General features: G+C 40.1%; 1 protein-coding gene across 2 annotated transcripts in view; it reads left to right on the forward strand.

Annotated features, from left to right (window-relative positions):
- Positions 1-17,038, forward strand: part of NUDCD1 (NudC domain containing 1) — a 52,158-nt gene that overhangs the window by 9,022 nt on the left and 26,098 nt on the right. For both annotated transcript variants that reach the window (XM_075415675.1, XM_075415676.1), the window contains exons 2-4: positions 585-739; positions 11,929-12,114; positions 14,619-14,802. In XM_075415675.1, coding sequence (XP_075271790.1) covers positions 585-739; positions 11,929-12,114; positions 14,619-14,802 — 525 coding nt within the window. The remainder of the gene's footprint in view (positions 1-584; positions 740-11,928; positions 12,115-14,618; positions 14,803-17,038) is intronic.

Below are 17,038 nucleotides of genomic sequence, written 5' to 3' on the forward strand. Positions count from 1 at the left end.
AACTGACTGCAACCCCCATTCCCAGTCCCCCTGCACCGCTTGGGGGGGAGGAGGTAGAGAAAATCAGGAGCAAAGTTAAGCCCGAGAAGGGAGGGGTGGGGGGAACACGTTTTAAGGTCTTGGGGTTTTTTCCTCATCACCCTACTCTGATTTTAATTAGCAATAAATTAAACTAATTTCCCCAAGTTGAGTCTGTTTTGTCTGTGATGGTAATTGGCGAGTGATCTCTCCCTGTTCTTATCTCAACCCATGAGCCTTTTATTATATGTTCTCTCCCCTGTCCAGCTAGGAGGGGAGTGATAGACCAGCCTTGGTAAGCACCTGGCATCATGCCAAGGTCGCGCCACCATAAATGGCTATAGTTATTACAAGATCACAGTGAATGACTGCTGTGGGCTTCAGTGTGGATGACCTGCTTTCCAGGTTTATGGTGAAATTTTAAACTGTGTATACATAACGTATTTTTCTTCAAATGGACTACGAATGGAAGAATTATTTTCAAATTATTAGTTTGAACTTTAAACCATTGTTATAAACGAATAATTGTTAAAATGGTTTTTTTATTATTATTATTTTTTCCCCAGCTGTAGCAGAAGTGAAACTTCGTGATGATCAATATACCCTTGACCACATGCGTGCTTTTGGAATGTATAATTATCTTCACCTTGATTCCTGGTACCAGGATAATGTCTACTATGTTGATCAGTTTGGAAGGGTTATGAATCTTTCAGTGACTCTGGTAAGAATAAACTTTTTTAAAAATTACTGAATTTGAAAAGATGGGGGTTAGATAAGGTAGAAAATATAGCAGGTAGGATCCAAGTGCAAAAACTGGGGGAAGGTATTGCCGGGAAGACAGGTAAACTAACAAAAATGCAGTTCACCAGGAAGGATGAAAAGATTTTAAGTGAGGTTTCCAACATCTTTTCATTGATAGTATTGCATTAGTATTGCAATAGTGTTGCATCTGCTTCCATTCTGGGGAAGATAGACGTGGTGACAAGCTGAAAAAGAGTAGACGCTTCTTTTCTAATTGCTGGCTGTTTCCCCCCTGCATTAACTTAATGTTTATCTGTTTGCTAATTTGAAAATCCAGTGATTGTAAATATAAGGAGAGAAAGAAGCTGTATGCGTTAGAATTGGAAATGCAGGCCTTTATGAACTACTAGCCTAATCTGGGCATCACTTGTTGGAGGCAAAAAGTTGCTAGTGGCCCTGGCCAAACTTGAAATACAGTGTAAGCAACCTAGGCCAGGTCTGAAAAACATGACAGACCTCCACTTTTATACAGATGTCCTCAAGTAGTTTAACTTGTATTTCTTTTGAGCCATTTTAATGCACGGGTTTACTTTACAAAGCTATGCTTCATTCTGGAGGTGAAAGGACATGGCCCTATGAACACCGTGTTTCTGGTACATGCAGTTGTAGTGCTTGGTCATTAAGGAATAAAAGACTGTGTGTAAAGGAAAATATCCATTGTCATGCTACCAAGGAATTTGACCTGTAACCCTGTGGGACAAAAGAAAACAATGAGTGATGCATGATTGATTTTTTTTTTTTGGAGAGAGTGTGGCTTACTTTGTGCAAGGTTCTGGGGGTAAAAATTACTAGGCCAGGGCTAAACTGGGAAAAATCCTGAAATGGTAGTTCTAGATTTTTCAGGAAATACAGGTTTCTGGACGGTGATAGGCTGAGAAATGAAGCTGCAAAACAGTTCTTTAGTTTTCATAGAACACAGAAGATCATCTGGGTTCCCAGTAGCAATGTCTAAAAGAAAGAAGCTTGTCAGCAAAAGCCTGCTGTTAACAGTGGCTTGTCCCAGTCTTTTGTGTTTTTTCCTTGTGGTTGGTTAGCCTTGGCTGGCTGCCAGAAACCCACCCAGGCTCTCAGTCCCCCTCTTCAACAGGACAGGGAGAAAATAAGACAGAAAAGGTTGTGGATTGAGATAAAAACAGGAAGATATAGCTATCACGGGCAAAACAGACTCGACTTTGGGGAAATTAATTTAATTTATTGCCAGTTAAAACTAGAGTAGGATGATGAGAAACAAAGTTACACACAGCTGCTGCCAGGAGCTTGCTCTGGAGCGGGCTGTCTGTGAGCTGCAGCGTGGGTATCTGCCCCATTGTGGTTGTCCATGGGCTGCAGGAGGACAACCTGCTTCCTCATGGTCTTCTCTAAGGGCTGCAGGGGAACCTCTGCTCCATGCCAGCATCTTGACTGGCAGGCTGGGCTGTACCCTGGGGTGAGCCCATCGGAGCCAGCTGGAAGGAGCTCGGGGCAGCCCCCGGCGCTCCCCATTGCCAGCACAAAACAGACACCCAGTATGCTCCTTCATTAGGAGGGCACTGAAGTGTGTAAATGTGTTTTTTAGCAGAGAAACTAGATAAAGGATTTTACAACAGGCTGTAATTTGCATTTTTATATGCAGTAAATGGAAATAATAAATATTCTTCCCTAGGATTGGTCGGTCCGTTGCAATCTTCAGGAAAACGGCACTTGATTAATATCTTGTCACAAGTTTCCGTTCTACAACTGTGAAATAAATAGCCACCATCTTGTGTCCTAATACACAACACAGTGGTGTTTTGGAAAGGAAACTTATTTGCATGTGTATAAAAAGGAGCGTGTATTCAGAAAAGTCAACAAAGTGTCTCATTACAAATGTACCTGGTTGTATATTAGTCAAATGTATATTACACATAATATTGTTTTCAGCCAAGTATACCTTACAAGTTAGCAATGGCCACAAATAAAATCAATGTCAGTCGTCTTTAAAACAGGAGGTGGAACAGGGTGACATGCTTGTCCTAAATCCAAAGTTAAAGAACACATGTGCTTGTAGACGCATAATTATTTCTAGTTCTGCTTCCTATTTCAGTTGCAACTTTGATTCATAGAATCATAGGTTGGAAAAGACCCCTAAGATCATCAAGTCCAACCTTCAACCCAACACCACCATGCCTACTAAACCATGTCCCTAAGTGCCACATCTACGTACTTTTTGAACACCTGCAGGGATGGGGACTCAACCACCTCCCTGGGCAGCCTGTTCCAATGCCTGACCACTCTTTTGGTAAAGAAATTTTTCCTAAAATCCAGTATAAACCTCCCCTGATGCAACTTCAGGCCATTGCCTCTCGTGTTATTGCTACTTACTTGGGAGACGAGACCAACCCCTGCCTCACTACAGCCTCCTTTCAGGTAGTTGTAGAGAGCAACAAGGTCCCCCCTCAGCCTCCTCTTCTCCAGACTAAACAGCCCCAGCTCCCTCAGCCACTCCTCATAAGACTTGTTCTCCTGACCCTTCACCAGCTTTGTTGTCGTTCTCTGGACACGCTCCAGCACCTCAATGTCCTTCTTGTAGTGAGGGGCCCAAAACTGAACACAGTACTCCAGGTGCGGCCCCACCAGTGCCAAGTACAGGGGGACGATCTCCTCCCTGCTCCTGCTGGCCACACCATTGCTGATACAAGCCAGGATGCTGTTGGCTCATGTTCAGCTGGCTGTCGACCAACACCCCCAGGTCCTTTTCCTCTGGGCAGCTTCCCAGCCACCCCTCCCCAAGCCTGTAGCATTGCATGGGGTGGTTGTGACTCAAGTGCAGGACCAGGCACTTGGTCTTGTTGAACCTCGTATGACTGACCTCGGGCCATTGATCCAGCCGGTCCAGATCCCTCTGCAGAGCCTTCCTACCCTCAAGCAGATCGACACTCCCACCCAGCTTGGTGTCGTCTGCAAATTTACTGAGGGAGCACTCAATCCCCTCATCCAGACATTGATAAAGATGTTAAACAGGACTGGCCCCAAAACTGAACCCTGGAGAACACCGCTTGTGACCGGCTGCCAGCTGGATTTAACTCCATTCACCACCACTCTCTGCGCTCGGCCATCCAGCCAGTTCTTTATCCAGCAAAGAGTACACCCATGCAAACCATGGGCAGCCAGATTTTCCAGTGTCAAAGGCCTTACTAAACTGCAGGTAGATGACATCCACAGCCTTTCCCTCATCCACTAGGCAGGTCACCTGGTCATAGAAGGAGATCAGGTTGGTCAAGCAGGGCCTGCATTTCAGGAAGCCATGCTGACTGGGCCTGATCCCCTGGTTGTCCCTCACATGCCTGGTGAACGCACTCAGGATGAATCACTCCATAATCTTGCCCGGCACTGAGGTCAGGCTGGCAGGCCTGTAGTTCCTGGGATCCTCCTTCCGGCCCTTCTTGTAGATGGGTGTTACATTGGCGATCATTCTAATGTAGCAGTGTGTTAGTTATCCATAAATCTAAATATCCATAAATCTGGATAGGCTGGAGAGCTGGGCAGAGAGGAACCTGATGAGGTTCAACAAGGGCAAGTGCAGGGTCCTGCACCTGGGGAGGAACAACCTCATGCACCAGTACAGGCTTGGGGTGGACCTGCTGGAGAGCAGCTCTGCGGAGAGGGACCTGGGTGTCCTGGTGGACGACAGGTTAACTATGAGCCAGCAGTGTGCCCTGGCTGCCAAGAAGGCCAATGGGATCCTGGGGTGCATCAAGAAGAGTGTGGCCAGCAGGACAAGGGAGGTTCTCCTTCCCCTCTACACTACCCTGGTGAGGCCTCATCTGGAGTACTGTGTCCAGTTCTGGGCTCCCCAGTTCAAGAAGGATGAAGAGCTACTGGAGAGAGTCCAGCGGAGGGCTACAAGGATGGTGAGGGGACTGGAGCATCTCCACTACGAGGAGAGGTTGAGGGAACTGGGCTTGTTCAGCCTGAAGAAGAGAAGGCTGCGAGGGGACCTTATAAATGCCTACAAATATCTGAAGGGTGGGTGTCAGGAGGATGGGGCCAAGCTCTTTTCAGTGGTGCCCAGTGACAGGACAAGGGGTAATGGGCACAAACTGAGGCACAGGAAGTTCCGTCTGAACATGAGGAGGAACTTCTTCTCTCTGAGGGTGACGGAGCACTGGAACAGGCTGCCCAGGGAGGTTGTGGAGTCTCCTTCTCTGGAGATATTCAAGACCCGCCTGGACAAGGTCCTGTGCAGCCTGCTGTAGGTGACCCTGCTTCGGCGGGGGGGTTGGACTAGATGACCCACAGAGGTCCCTTCCAACCCCTACTATTCTGTGATTCTGTGATTCTGTGAAATCACGAATTATTCCTGCAACTTTGATCTGTGAAGGCAATAAGTATGTATAATACCTTGCCACTTGTTCGATATCAGACATAATTGAGAAAGAAAAGTGATCAACGTGAGCAGTTTTTCTGAGTCGATGGATATGAAAGTGTTTTTTTTTTTTTTATACCAGGCTGCAAAAACTGTTACCCTAACTTTGCTGACAATACTGTATAAAAAGCTTTAACATTCTTCTGTTTCAGCTACCCAGACTAATTTTCATTCAGTAAGATAGCATCGGTACTTTGTTTTAGAGACTCAATGGGTAGTGTAGTGATAGGATTACGGAGTTGAGGTTTTTTGCATCTGACTTTTTTTAGTTGCTTGATGTTTGTAATACTGGAATACAGCTGGAAAATATTAAATGTCTTTTTTCTTCCAGCAGTTAAGTAGTTGGACTTGATTTCTTCACCTTCAGCTCTTTTTGCAAGGATGACCTTGTTTCTTTTTATATACAAGTACTGGAATTGAGAAATTGTGGCAACAGTAATTCTTCTCACACTTAACTAAAACCCTTAATGGTATCTATATTTTCATCTTTCTGAATTCCAGTAAGAATTAGCTGTGGAATGCTGTTTCTGTAATTTGCAGTTAACTTCAGAACAACTTAGTGGCACCAGAAATGTGGGAATTCTGGTTGAAGCAAGTCAGAATAGGGAATCAGATAAAGTGAAGAACAACAAAATGTTTTGGACTTCGCTATCACAATTTTAAACATTTGTCTCTTTGTTATTCAGAATGCTGGGTGTGGACGTTTTTGCTCAGATTTGTCAAATGCCTAGGTATTTTGTTTTTTCATAAAAATGAAGTTTTGTGTTTGTTATGGTGACTTTCTGGAAATTGCCATATAACTTACAACTTTTATTTTTTCCTTTCTCTTTTGGTATGTTTGTTTTTTCTCATTGAAAATTCATTCTTATTTTCAATCTCTTATGAAATATCACTTGTTTGTATTGTATGACAAACTGTGTGTGACTTTGGAACAATACAATTTCTTAATACAGCTTAAAACATGTAAGTCTTACAGGTGTGCCACTTGAACTCTTATAGGCATTCCAAAGATCCTAAGTAAATTTTCACTAAACTGTGTTGCTGTCGTTTAAACCTAATTACAGTGAGTAAACATGACTTCTGTTAAAATGGCTATAGTTGTTTTAGGCAGTTCTTGCTAGTATAATATGTGACTAATGTCAGCATCTCATGCTTATGGAGTATGGAGTTGCTATTAAGCCCTGTTAACCAGCTGGTGAGCAGAGAAGCAGTAAGTCAAAAAGCAGATATGACGCGGAAGGGTTTTGAGGGGAGGTTTTGTTTCAGCATGAAGTAAGTCCTTCCTTTTCATTGTCAGACTGAGATTAGAAACTGTTCTGATAAATGCCTGAAGGTAAATTAGTGAACAGAAATGTGAATAAGTGCATTTCTTTGCTTGCCGATTGAGGAGGAGGCTTTGTAATGTGCAATGAAGATGATTTTTCACTTTTTTTCAGGAGTTATATTGAGGACATTCCTGCTCAGTGCTGATAAATCTGATGTGAGCTGTAGAAGATTAAATAGTTGGTAGTTGATAATTATTTTTTGTTAAAAATTATACCCAAAACTATTTGAAGCTTACTGTTAAGATACACTTGAAGGCTGTCAACAGTGTGATCTTCTGTAATGTCACATAGTATAGCCCTGTAAATCATTGTTAACGGAGATGATGATGCTTCTTTCCATGATAAGATGCTTGAGATTTTTTTTTTTTTTTTCCTAGGCACAGTAGTCATTGCTAGTTACAATGGAATGCTTTTATTGTAGAAAACGCTACCTTTCTTAAATCTTAAAATTAAGTAAAAGATGAGGAAGCCAAAAATCTTTGTTCCTAGTGTTTGGGGGATTTTTGTTTGGTTTGTTTAGGTTGTGGATTTGGTTTTTGGGGTTTTGGCTGGTTGGGTTGGTTTGGTTTGTTTTTTTAACTCATTCTCCCCTCCTGAATGTGTTATAAATTAGCAGAATAGTTCAAGGGGCATAGTGATGCAACTGAATCTACGAAGTGGCCCTTGAATGCTTCCAGTAATTAAAAATAAAATTTGCATCTTTTTCATTGCAGGTTCCTTTACAACCCCCGTGCCTTTTTGTAGTACACAGTATTCTCTAATACGAATTCAAGCAGGCCCAAAAGGCAGGCAGGCAGGCTGTGTGTCATCTGGTCTTTTCTGCTGTTGCTTATTAAAATGGTACTTATCCAAATCCAATTTGTCTTGCATACCTTTGAACATGTTCTGAATGCGCACCTGATTTTAATAACATCTGGAAAATATGAAGGATTTTAAATCCCCTCAAATACAGGATTCTCGACAAATGAGACCGTGGCATGCTTTGCATGCACAAATGTGCTCTTTCTGTATTGCATACACGTGCACAGGTGCAAAGAACTCTTCTAAAGATGGTGCTTTGTACATATATTCTTGACTGCCTTATTTCATAGGGCAGAATGGGTGAGTTTCTTTTACTAGAAGTGGATATGTATATAGAAGATTTCCTCCCCAGGCTACCCATTGCTTGAGTGAAAACAGAGGGACAGGAGATGCTTAGAAAATATTAAAATAATTTGTGGCTGAAATTTCAGGACTTGTAATGAAATGCTTTTTTAATCTGATACTTTTTCACTACTATTTCTTAATCTCATGCCCACCCTTACTATAGTAAGAGAGTGCATTTTGTGTGGCATAGAATAGTTACTTGCTTCCCACTCCCAGGTTTTCAGTACAATAATGTGTTTCTGTTTGTTTGTGTTTCCTTTTACATACTTGTAAATATCTTCAAAATGGTCCCTGTAATGTTGTTCTTTCAAATTCTGTTTTTCTATTTTTTAAAATGTATTTCTACTTAAATATATTTTCATTTTAGTGACACTAATGCTGATTGTTAGTAACAAAGGAAGAATTTCCTTATCATTAAGCAGAGTTTTCTGATTTGCAGAGTTTCTAAAATAATTGTAGGTCAACTGACTGGAAATGAGCCTAGTAAAATAAAACTGAAAATAGTTTAATTGGCTCTATGACCATTAGTTATGTTCTTAATATATTTTATCTGTTCTTGAATTAAGAAGATAGATTTGGTTTAAAAAGGGAAATGTTGATGTGTGAAGACCAATCAGACACCTTTTTTCCCAGTGACAATTGTTTATTTATTCAAAAATATAGGTACACTAGCCTGCAAAATATCTATGAAAACTATGGTATCTAATTTTTTTTCTTTTATAAGATATCTATATGTAACTGTGACATGAGGGGGAAGGACCATAACTTCATGAGAAATGTTTCTTTAAGATACAGAACAGAAACAACAGGAATTGGTTTTATTGTTACTGGAAGACCTTTTTGGAGTCATTAGATCCTGAAATCTATGATCATTATAAGGGGCAAGGTGGTGAATATATATATATATATTTAAGTATATTGTTAGTGTCTACTGTTTGTTTTAGAATCATAGAACAGCCCAGGTTGGAGGGGACCTCAAAAGATCATATGGCCCAAACTTTGCTGGGAAAAGGAGCCTAGACAAGATTAGCACTGTCGAATTGTGTCTTGAAAGCCTCCAGAGATGGGGACTCTGCCATGTCCTGGGAGAGGTTGTTCACTGTAAAAAATTCACTTATGTCAAGATGAAACCTCTCCTGGTGCAACTTGGTGTCACCGTTTGGAGCAGGGCGGCAATAAACGGAATGGCAGATACTCTCTGTTAACCCCAGCCCCCCACCACGGGAAGGGAAAAGAAGGAAATGGGAGAGAGACTTACAAATTTAATATTAAAACAGCTTTACTAATATCACTAATAATATTAATAATAAGAAAATAATGCAAAATATACAAAACCGATGCTGAGTTTCCCGGAGTTGGGTGCCGGGCTCTGGTGTCCCACCAACAGCTGCCAGGAAGCAGCAGGAAGTCCCGGACTGGCCTCAGCAGTAGACAGGAACTGGACTCAGGAATGCACGGATCTGGATCTGGATCAGGATCACAGGCGGGACAAGGAGCAGGGTCCTCTTCAGAAGCCAGCCATGGACGAAGAGAGCAAGACCCTCGTGATCCCCCAGCTTTAACCTGAGTATGACGTGCATGGCATGGAATACCGCGTTGGTCAATATTGGGTCACCTGTTCTGTCTGCCCTTCCTGGCAAGTGTGACCCTTTATGACATCTCACATGCAGGACCTAAGAGATCTGTCAGTGACCGTGGTTGCTATAGTAATAATTATAAGCAGGGGCCTTTTTCTGCCTTCCATTCCTACCGTTAGCTCAGTACAACTATAAACATCAGGTGTTACCAGCTTTGGAGAGGACACTGTGAAATATGCAGCCAGCTTCAGAAAAATGCAGTTACTTAGGGGAACTTGGCTGTAAGGAAGATTCATAAAGGAGGATCCAATGTGTTTTAACCAAAACCAGGACAAACTTTTACCCATTGCCCCATGTCTTCTCCATGTCAATTCTTGTGAAGACAGAGCGTCTGTCCTCCTTTTAGCCGTCCTTTGAGTACTGGAGTACTGTGGTGAGGTCCCCTCTGAATTTTCTCCAGGGAGACAGTCCTAACTCCTTCAGTCACCCCACAGAGCAGGTTCTCCAGCCCTTTGGTCATCTTCATGGCCTTCCTTTGGGCCCTTTCCAGTCTGTCCATGTCTTTTTTTCACTTGTGGGGACTGGAAATGGATGCAGTGCTCCAGGTGTGGCCTGACAAGCACCGAGCAGAGAGGGACGATCATGTCTCTATCTCTGCTAGTAATGGTCCTGCAGATGCAGCCCGGGGTCCAATCTGCCTTTGTTACTGCAGCATTGCACTGCTGACTTATGGTCAGCTTGTTGTCCGCCAGGACTCCCAGGTCCCTTTCAGCAAGGCTGCTCCCCAGCCACACAGTTCCTAGCCTGTACTGAGCTCTTGGGTTATTCCTTCCCAGGTGCAGGACCTTGCGCTTGGTTTTTTGTGTCTTCACAATGTTCTTGCTACCCTGCTCTTCCAGGCTGTCTGTGTCTCTGTGCAAGATGGCTCTCCCTTATGACATGTCTACCTGATCATGTAGTTTAGTGTCAGCAGCAAATGTGGTGAGGGTGCTTTCAATCCCATCATCCAGGTAATTTATGAAGATGGTGAACAGCGTGGGGCATGGTATCAGTCCCTGGGGGACCCCACTCATGACAGACCACCAGCTGGTTTTATTTAGCAGCTGCTTATTTCAGTTGAAAGACTTGAAGCAATTAAGTTCTATTTCAGTTATTTGAAAGATTATATATATGTGACTGTGATGTTGCTGAATCTCCAGTCTTCATTTAATGTTTTTCTGTAAGAATATTTTGTTTGTGCTCTTAATACTGCAGCCTGATCTACTTCATAAGTAGCTGATCAAGCTGTATTTCTGATAAAGCATGTCCTGACCTTTTATTAAACTGTGATGCCAAGTTCTTTTCAAATCATAAAGGTTTGGTCACGTGGTGTGTTTTGTTTTGTTTTTTTTTTTTTTAACAAGCCTCTTAGATATTCAGAGATTCCTTCAGCTCACCAAAGGGAGGTAAATCGTAGTCCAAAGCAGACAATGGTGTTGCTGGCATTCTGCTAGCCAAATAAGCAGAGAGTTACAAAGCCTTATTCAGCAAAGACAGTGAGTATGTGAGAGTGAAGGCACAAGATGAGGAATAATCCCTAGAGGATATCCTGGAAGACATGCCTTTGTACGTAATGACATGAGTTGGAAATCCAATTTACAGCACGAAAGCAGTTTCTTCTGTTAGAATTAGCTGGAAATTAAGAAGGCAACACAGAACTAAAGCAGAACTTTTGAGAACAATTACTAGAAATATAGATGAAATTGGTAATCTAACGTTAATTTTGCATTATTAATCAATGAGGCTGATTTATGTAAAATTTATACAGCAGGAAATACTGGATGGATGGACCAAATTTTTTGGTGGTTGGTTTGTTTGGGTTTTTTTTGTAAAATTTAGTGATAGGTATAGTTTTGTAAAAATTGATGTGTCGTTCACTGGAGAATTGTATTGTTTGTGCACTTTGATCACTTTAATGTCTCTGTTTATTTGTGCTCAAAAACTATGATGCTTGTAGTTTGGCTTAAAAAATAAGATTGCAGTGTGCCACTGATACAGTTAGCTAAATAAATTCATCCTGATGCATAGTATAATCGTGATGTGATGGAAAAGTTATTTGCAAATATGGTATGACTTAGTACAGCTTTTCTTTGCTGACTAATCACAGTTGTTACTTCTCAAACTTACTGAGTAACATGGCCACTCTAGGAAAACTGAGAAGTCGGCATGAATATACCAGCTGTGTAAGAGAATAGGCTAAAATTCTTTTTAGTTTAGAAGTGAGTTTTTATGAACTAGTTTGAGTACAGTTCTGTGGCTTTCATTTCTTTTAAAGTCTTCAAATTTTTACTGGGACTAGAATTATGTGAGGTAAGTGATTAATTATGTGGGAATGCCAGGGGAAAAGAAGTGAAAAGCCTTTTTTTAATGCAAAATGTAATTAGCACTGTAAAATGGAAGGAAAAAAATTGTGTGCTGAAATATCAGTTATAGAACACTCATGTTTTCAGTGAATAGAAACTGACTCGATGAAATTCCACCGCCTTTTCCACATATGCTTGCTACCCACTTTTTCCCAAATATGCTGAACTGCACAAAGAAACTGGTGAATTGCTACTGAGATTTGTTATTCTTCGTTTGTCTGTAATACTGAAATTGTTAAATACTTCATAAAGTCTTGGTGTGTGACTGCTTATAGGACACTGCTCTACAAAAACCAAGAGAAGTTTTCAGGCTACCTACAGACTTGACAGCTTATGATAATCGCCTTTGTGCCTCAATTCACTTCTCGTCTTCCACATGGGTTATCCTTTCTGATGGTACAGGAAGACTGTATTTAATTAAATCAGGCAAGCGTGGAAACAGTGCATCTGAAAAGTGGGAGGTAAGTCTTGCAATAATATTTTTAAGAACTGTACATCTACCAAATAATTCTTACTGCATTTCTCATGAGACTTGCGTGTATGTAATGCTGTGAAGAATTAAGCTGTAAATCATAACTCTGTATCACTGATACAGTATTGTATTTAAGTGTAAAAATCATTGGGGTATTTTTTTGCTAATGACTAAACTAATTATTTCTTTATGTACAAAATACCTAAAATTCAAGTGTTGGAAAGGGAACAGCCTTTTGACTGAAGAAGAATCTGTCTGAGTAAAAGTGTTTCTAAATAGGTGGCTAAGTGCTTGTCTAGCTGAACTTTTTCTAAAAATCATTTTCTCTTTCCCTTCCCTATTCGTATCTGTCTGTCCAGGATTTTGCCTCCCTGTCTTTTATTGTTTGCTGTTTCAAATGGCTAGTGGAATGATAGAGATTTCTTTAAAAAGTCTGAAAAGCTTGTCAACCATGCTAAAAGCTACTTTGTTTTTTTAAGTTAGGAGGTTTGTGTGATGTTTGTCTGTGCGGATGTAATTTGCTCGAAATATTCACCATTTGATTTGCCCCATCTTAAAAATACATCCACAGAGACTAAAACAAAACTTAAACAAAACTGCTAATTAAAAAGCTTTCATAAGTGTAACCCTAAGGGTTACCTGCAAAGCAGGTGTAATATAAGCAATATTACTTCCACCTCTCTGCTAAGGAAAGTTTTCATACTCTGCACTTAGCTCTGGAAAATTATTGGTGCTTAATATTTTTACTTTAAATTGTTACTTGTAATTGAAGTATGTTTTTATGTTCCTCGTGATTAAATTCTTTACATAATTAATTATTTTAAAGAGTCATGATGAGGAGCATTTTTTGTATCCATGTCCAAGTGATCTTACTACACTACTAATGGTATTGGTTATCCTGATTGGACACAACAAATATAATTAAGTTACATTTCTACCTGAACTACTGTGAGTCTTGTCTGTGGTTAGTTCCTCTGTATTCATGAGAGATGAGTGTGGTATGAAGCACCCACACTTTGCATCTATTTTCTTTATTAGAGGGCAGTTTCCTAAGCAATCAAGGAGATTTTAGTGTTGTCAGGAACTTATATGTCCTGAAGTGAAGATTTCAGCATAATAGATTAGCTTCTTCCCCTGCATCTTTTGAGAGTTCACTACGAAATTGGTCATCCTGTTCTTAGACAGTTGGTGATAAATACCAACTGATTTTTTTTCTGTTCTGTGTGAGAATGCTGATACATAAATAAGTTGCATTGGAGTTGTCAGTGTAACTAAAACATGAGATTTATATGTTGAGGTTCTGTCACCATTTAAATTCAAGTTTTGAATATTTAGAGCACTCAGTGGTTTACAGTGATGTTAACATCCCAACTCCATAAATCCTCAAACTTTATCAGGTTTCAGTAACAACAGCTAGATGGAGCCTATACTCTTTCAGCCACTAAGCTTGAATTTCTTGTCATTTATTCTTTCATTTTTATATGTTCTAGCAAATAAAGAATGTTTCATTTCTTCTTCTGTGCTGTTTGGATTCATTTTGGTTTTATCTTTTCAGGATTTTTACTGAATGAGTACTTTGTTGAGAAAAGCTGAAATACATAGTTTCTAGAATTAAAGCTTCCAACTATAGGTACCAAATGCTAAATGTCTCAAGCTACAAGACATGCAGTCTTCTGTATGAAATTATTTCTTGTTTACAGTGGTGCTTACTTGCCTTTCGATATGACATTAATATTTACGTGCTCTGCCTGCCTAGTCCCATCCAAATATTGGACTTTTCCAAACCCTATACATAAAAATTCAGAAACTTCTAACCCTAACTCCTCCTAAACATAAATAGCATAGTCCTTTGTTTAAATATAGGGTTTTGTTTCTTACTCCCCTTCATGAAACTTCATAGAGAAAGAAAATTTAATCTCTCTGTAAAGATAGTAGCTAAATAAAGAGACACCGACCCCTCCAGTACTCGTTGATGATTAAACACTAGCAGCGATGCACTGGACCTTTTTACCTTCTTGTTTGCACGTTGAGGTCTACAAAGTTTTTCAGGATGTTGGGGTGTCTCAAGGAGCAGCGAGGGACTTGGTGAAATGCCTGCATTTTCACCTTGGGTGTGAGACTATTTCCCCCAGCTGATATGCTGTGTTTATGTATCTTACTCTGTTCATCACGTGTTGCACCTCTACTTATTGTAGTAGTAAGCAGACATAATGCAGACAGTTTTGTGGATCTTTGTGCTTTGTTTAATGGGCCCTTATAATGGTTTTATAATATAAACAATAATAATTAAAAGCATTTCAAAACAGTGGCTTGATAGAGAGGGAAGGAGGCACCAGAAACATATGAGATTCATGGATTCATACTGGCAGAGGGGTTTGTGGGAAGCAAACTTTAACTGATTGGACATTCAGTGAAGCCTTTCACTGCTTTCTGAGAAACAGCAAGACTTTCAGTTTTAGCTGACTGACTTTCTACTACAATTTTGTCTTCTAGATTGTGTTTAATGAAGAACTAGGAAGTCCATTTATTATAGCACACAGTGTTTCATTTGTAAAATCTGATGTGCATTCAGTAGCTGTGCTGCTGCTTAGGGTAGAAAAAGATGAATTGGACACAAAAGGAAGTGGATTTCATATTACCTTGGAATGGGTTACAATTGCAGAGATAAGCAAAGAGGGTAAGTGTTTTACATTTCTATGACTGGTGAGTAATGTTTAAAAAAATACGAATTGTGCTTTTATTCTTTGAATTAGAAGTTTTGATTGTTCCTCAGGCTCTGATATTTCCTTTCCCCAAAACTTGAGCTTGGAATTTCCTTTCCCAAAAACCTATCCAACTTACCTTGGATAGGTAATTTTTTCCTGCATTTTGAGATCTAGTTATTGGTTGTAGACCTAAATTCTGACAAACATTTGGAAGACAGGAAGAAGTAAAGTTTTATACATGTGTGGTTAAGGTAATTAAAAAACAAGGTAGAACTTTGTGATGTTATGAAATGCAATTCCTGTTTAGCTTGATCTTATAAAATCGAGATTATACAGAACTATTTCTAACTGATGTCTGTTATACTTTTCAAAATGTTGTAAGCTGGATATGGGGCTTTGTTTGGTTATGTTTTGGTTTTTTTATTGTTTTTTTAGCCTCCAATTAACAGTGTCACATGATTGGAATTAGTATGAGATAAATATAAGAACTGTAGCATAAAAAGTAAATACTGCATATTCCAAGATTTCCTATGATAAGAGAATATTAAGTTATTCAGTTATTTTTAGACCAACACGTTAAAAACATAGTAGTGTATGAATACCTACTAATTAATGTATCATCCTATTAAAGTTTGGCAAAGGGTAATTTATCTGTTCAATATGACCATATATACTTACGTTAAGTATCATGATTTCCATAAAGGATACAAGACCCCATACTTCAGTGTCTGATTTAAAGATGTGCGGATTAAATTAACTTACCTTTTTGGGAAGACTGTGGTTAAGTCTCATTCATTATCTCCGAAAAACTATGATTTTGATACTGGTAGAAGCAAGATCTTTAACTATTTGAACTAAAGCAGTGATTGCATACTGCGATGTTACCTTCCAAATGTTACTTAGTCTCCTACATATACTGTATGGGTAGGAGAATGGAATAGAATGGAAGACTGTTGCAGTTGGAAGGGACCTACAAGGATCACCTAGTCCAGCTGCCTGACCAAAGCAGGGCTGGCCAAGTTAAAGCATGTTATTAAGGGCGTTGTCCAAAAGCGTCTTGAGCACCAACAGACTTGGGGCATCAACCACCACTGTAGGAAGCCTGTTCCCAGGGTCTGACACCCTCTTGGTAAGGAAATGCTTCCTAATGTCCAGGCTGAACCTCCCCTGGCGCAGCTTTGAGGTATTTCCACACGTCCTGTCACTGGATCCTGGGGAGAAGAGATCAGCACCTTCCTCTACACATCCCCTCCTCAGGAAGCTGTAGAGAGCAATGAGGTTGCCCCTCAGCCTCCTTTTCTCCAAACTAGACAAGCCCCGAGTCCTCAGCCGCTCCTCACGGGCCATGCCTTCCAGCCCTATCACCAGCTGTGTTGCCCTGATGGCTTTATTCACATCATCTGCTGTTGAAACTTTGAATGATGGAAATATTTCTGAGAGGCAAGTGAGATTGCCTTGTGCTTTTGTGGGCAGCTTGACAAGAGACAGAAACCTATGAAAGTTTCTGGTTATATCTTGTAAGAAAAGTTAAATCGGTAATATTGTCAGTCTAGAACTGAAGACCATTGCTTAAAGACAGCACAAACACAAACTTTTATTACACTGTATATTTTCATTAACAAATTTTTTTTTACGGTGTGTTTTTTATAACTTAGGGCAGCTGTTCATTGAATGAAACTTTTTTCCATAAATTTCCGTGGATTCAAAAATTGTTCTAAAAAATCTTGTTGGTTCTCCGGCATTTCCAAGGAACATTGTAATTAGTCAGTAGAGATGTAAATAACAAGATTCAAAGCAGACCTGCATTATGAAGAGCGAAATAAGTTTTGATTTATTTTAAATAAATATCTTGCAAATCAGAGTGATGTATGAACCAGTCTTGAAGATAAAAGCTGTTTTGAGGAATTACAATACCTTGCATCCTCTTTTATCAGTAGGCAATTGTTAATTTTTCTTGAAACTCTGCCTGTGGGTGCAGTTTATCAAATCAAATTATAGTAAAAATAAGCAGTTAATCAACAAGCCATCTCTAAAATTACCAAAATCTGTGCTTCATCAAAGCAAAACCTTAAAACATAGTTATGTCTCTTGACACCAACAGCTGTGAGAGTCTTTATCAGTTGTCTGGAGGAGAGGATTGAGTGCTCCCTCAGGAAGTTTGCAGATGACACCAAGCTGGGTGGGAGTGTCGATCTGCTTGAGGGTAGG

The sequence above is a fragment of the Opisthocomus hoazin genome, chromosome 3 (assembly GCF_030867145.1).
Source record: "Opisthocomus hoazin isolate bOpiHoa1 chromosome 3, bOpiHoa1.hap1, whole genome shotgun sequence".
Lineage (NCBI taxonomy): Eukaryota > Metazoa > Chordata > Aves > Opisthocomiformes > Opisthocomidae > Opisthocomus > Opisthocomus hoazin.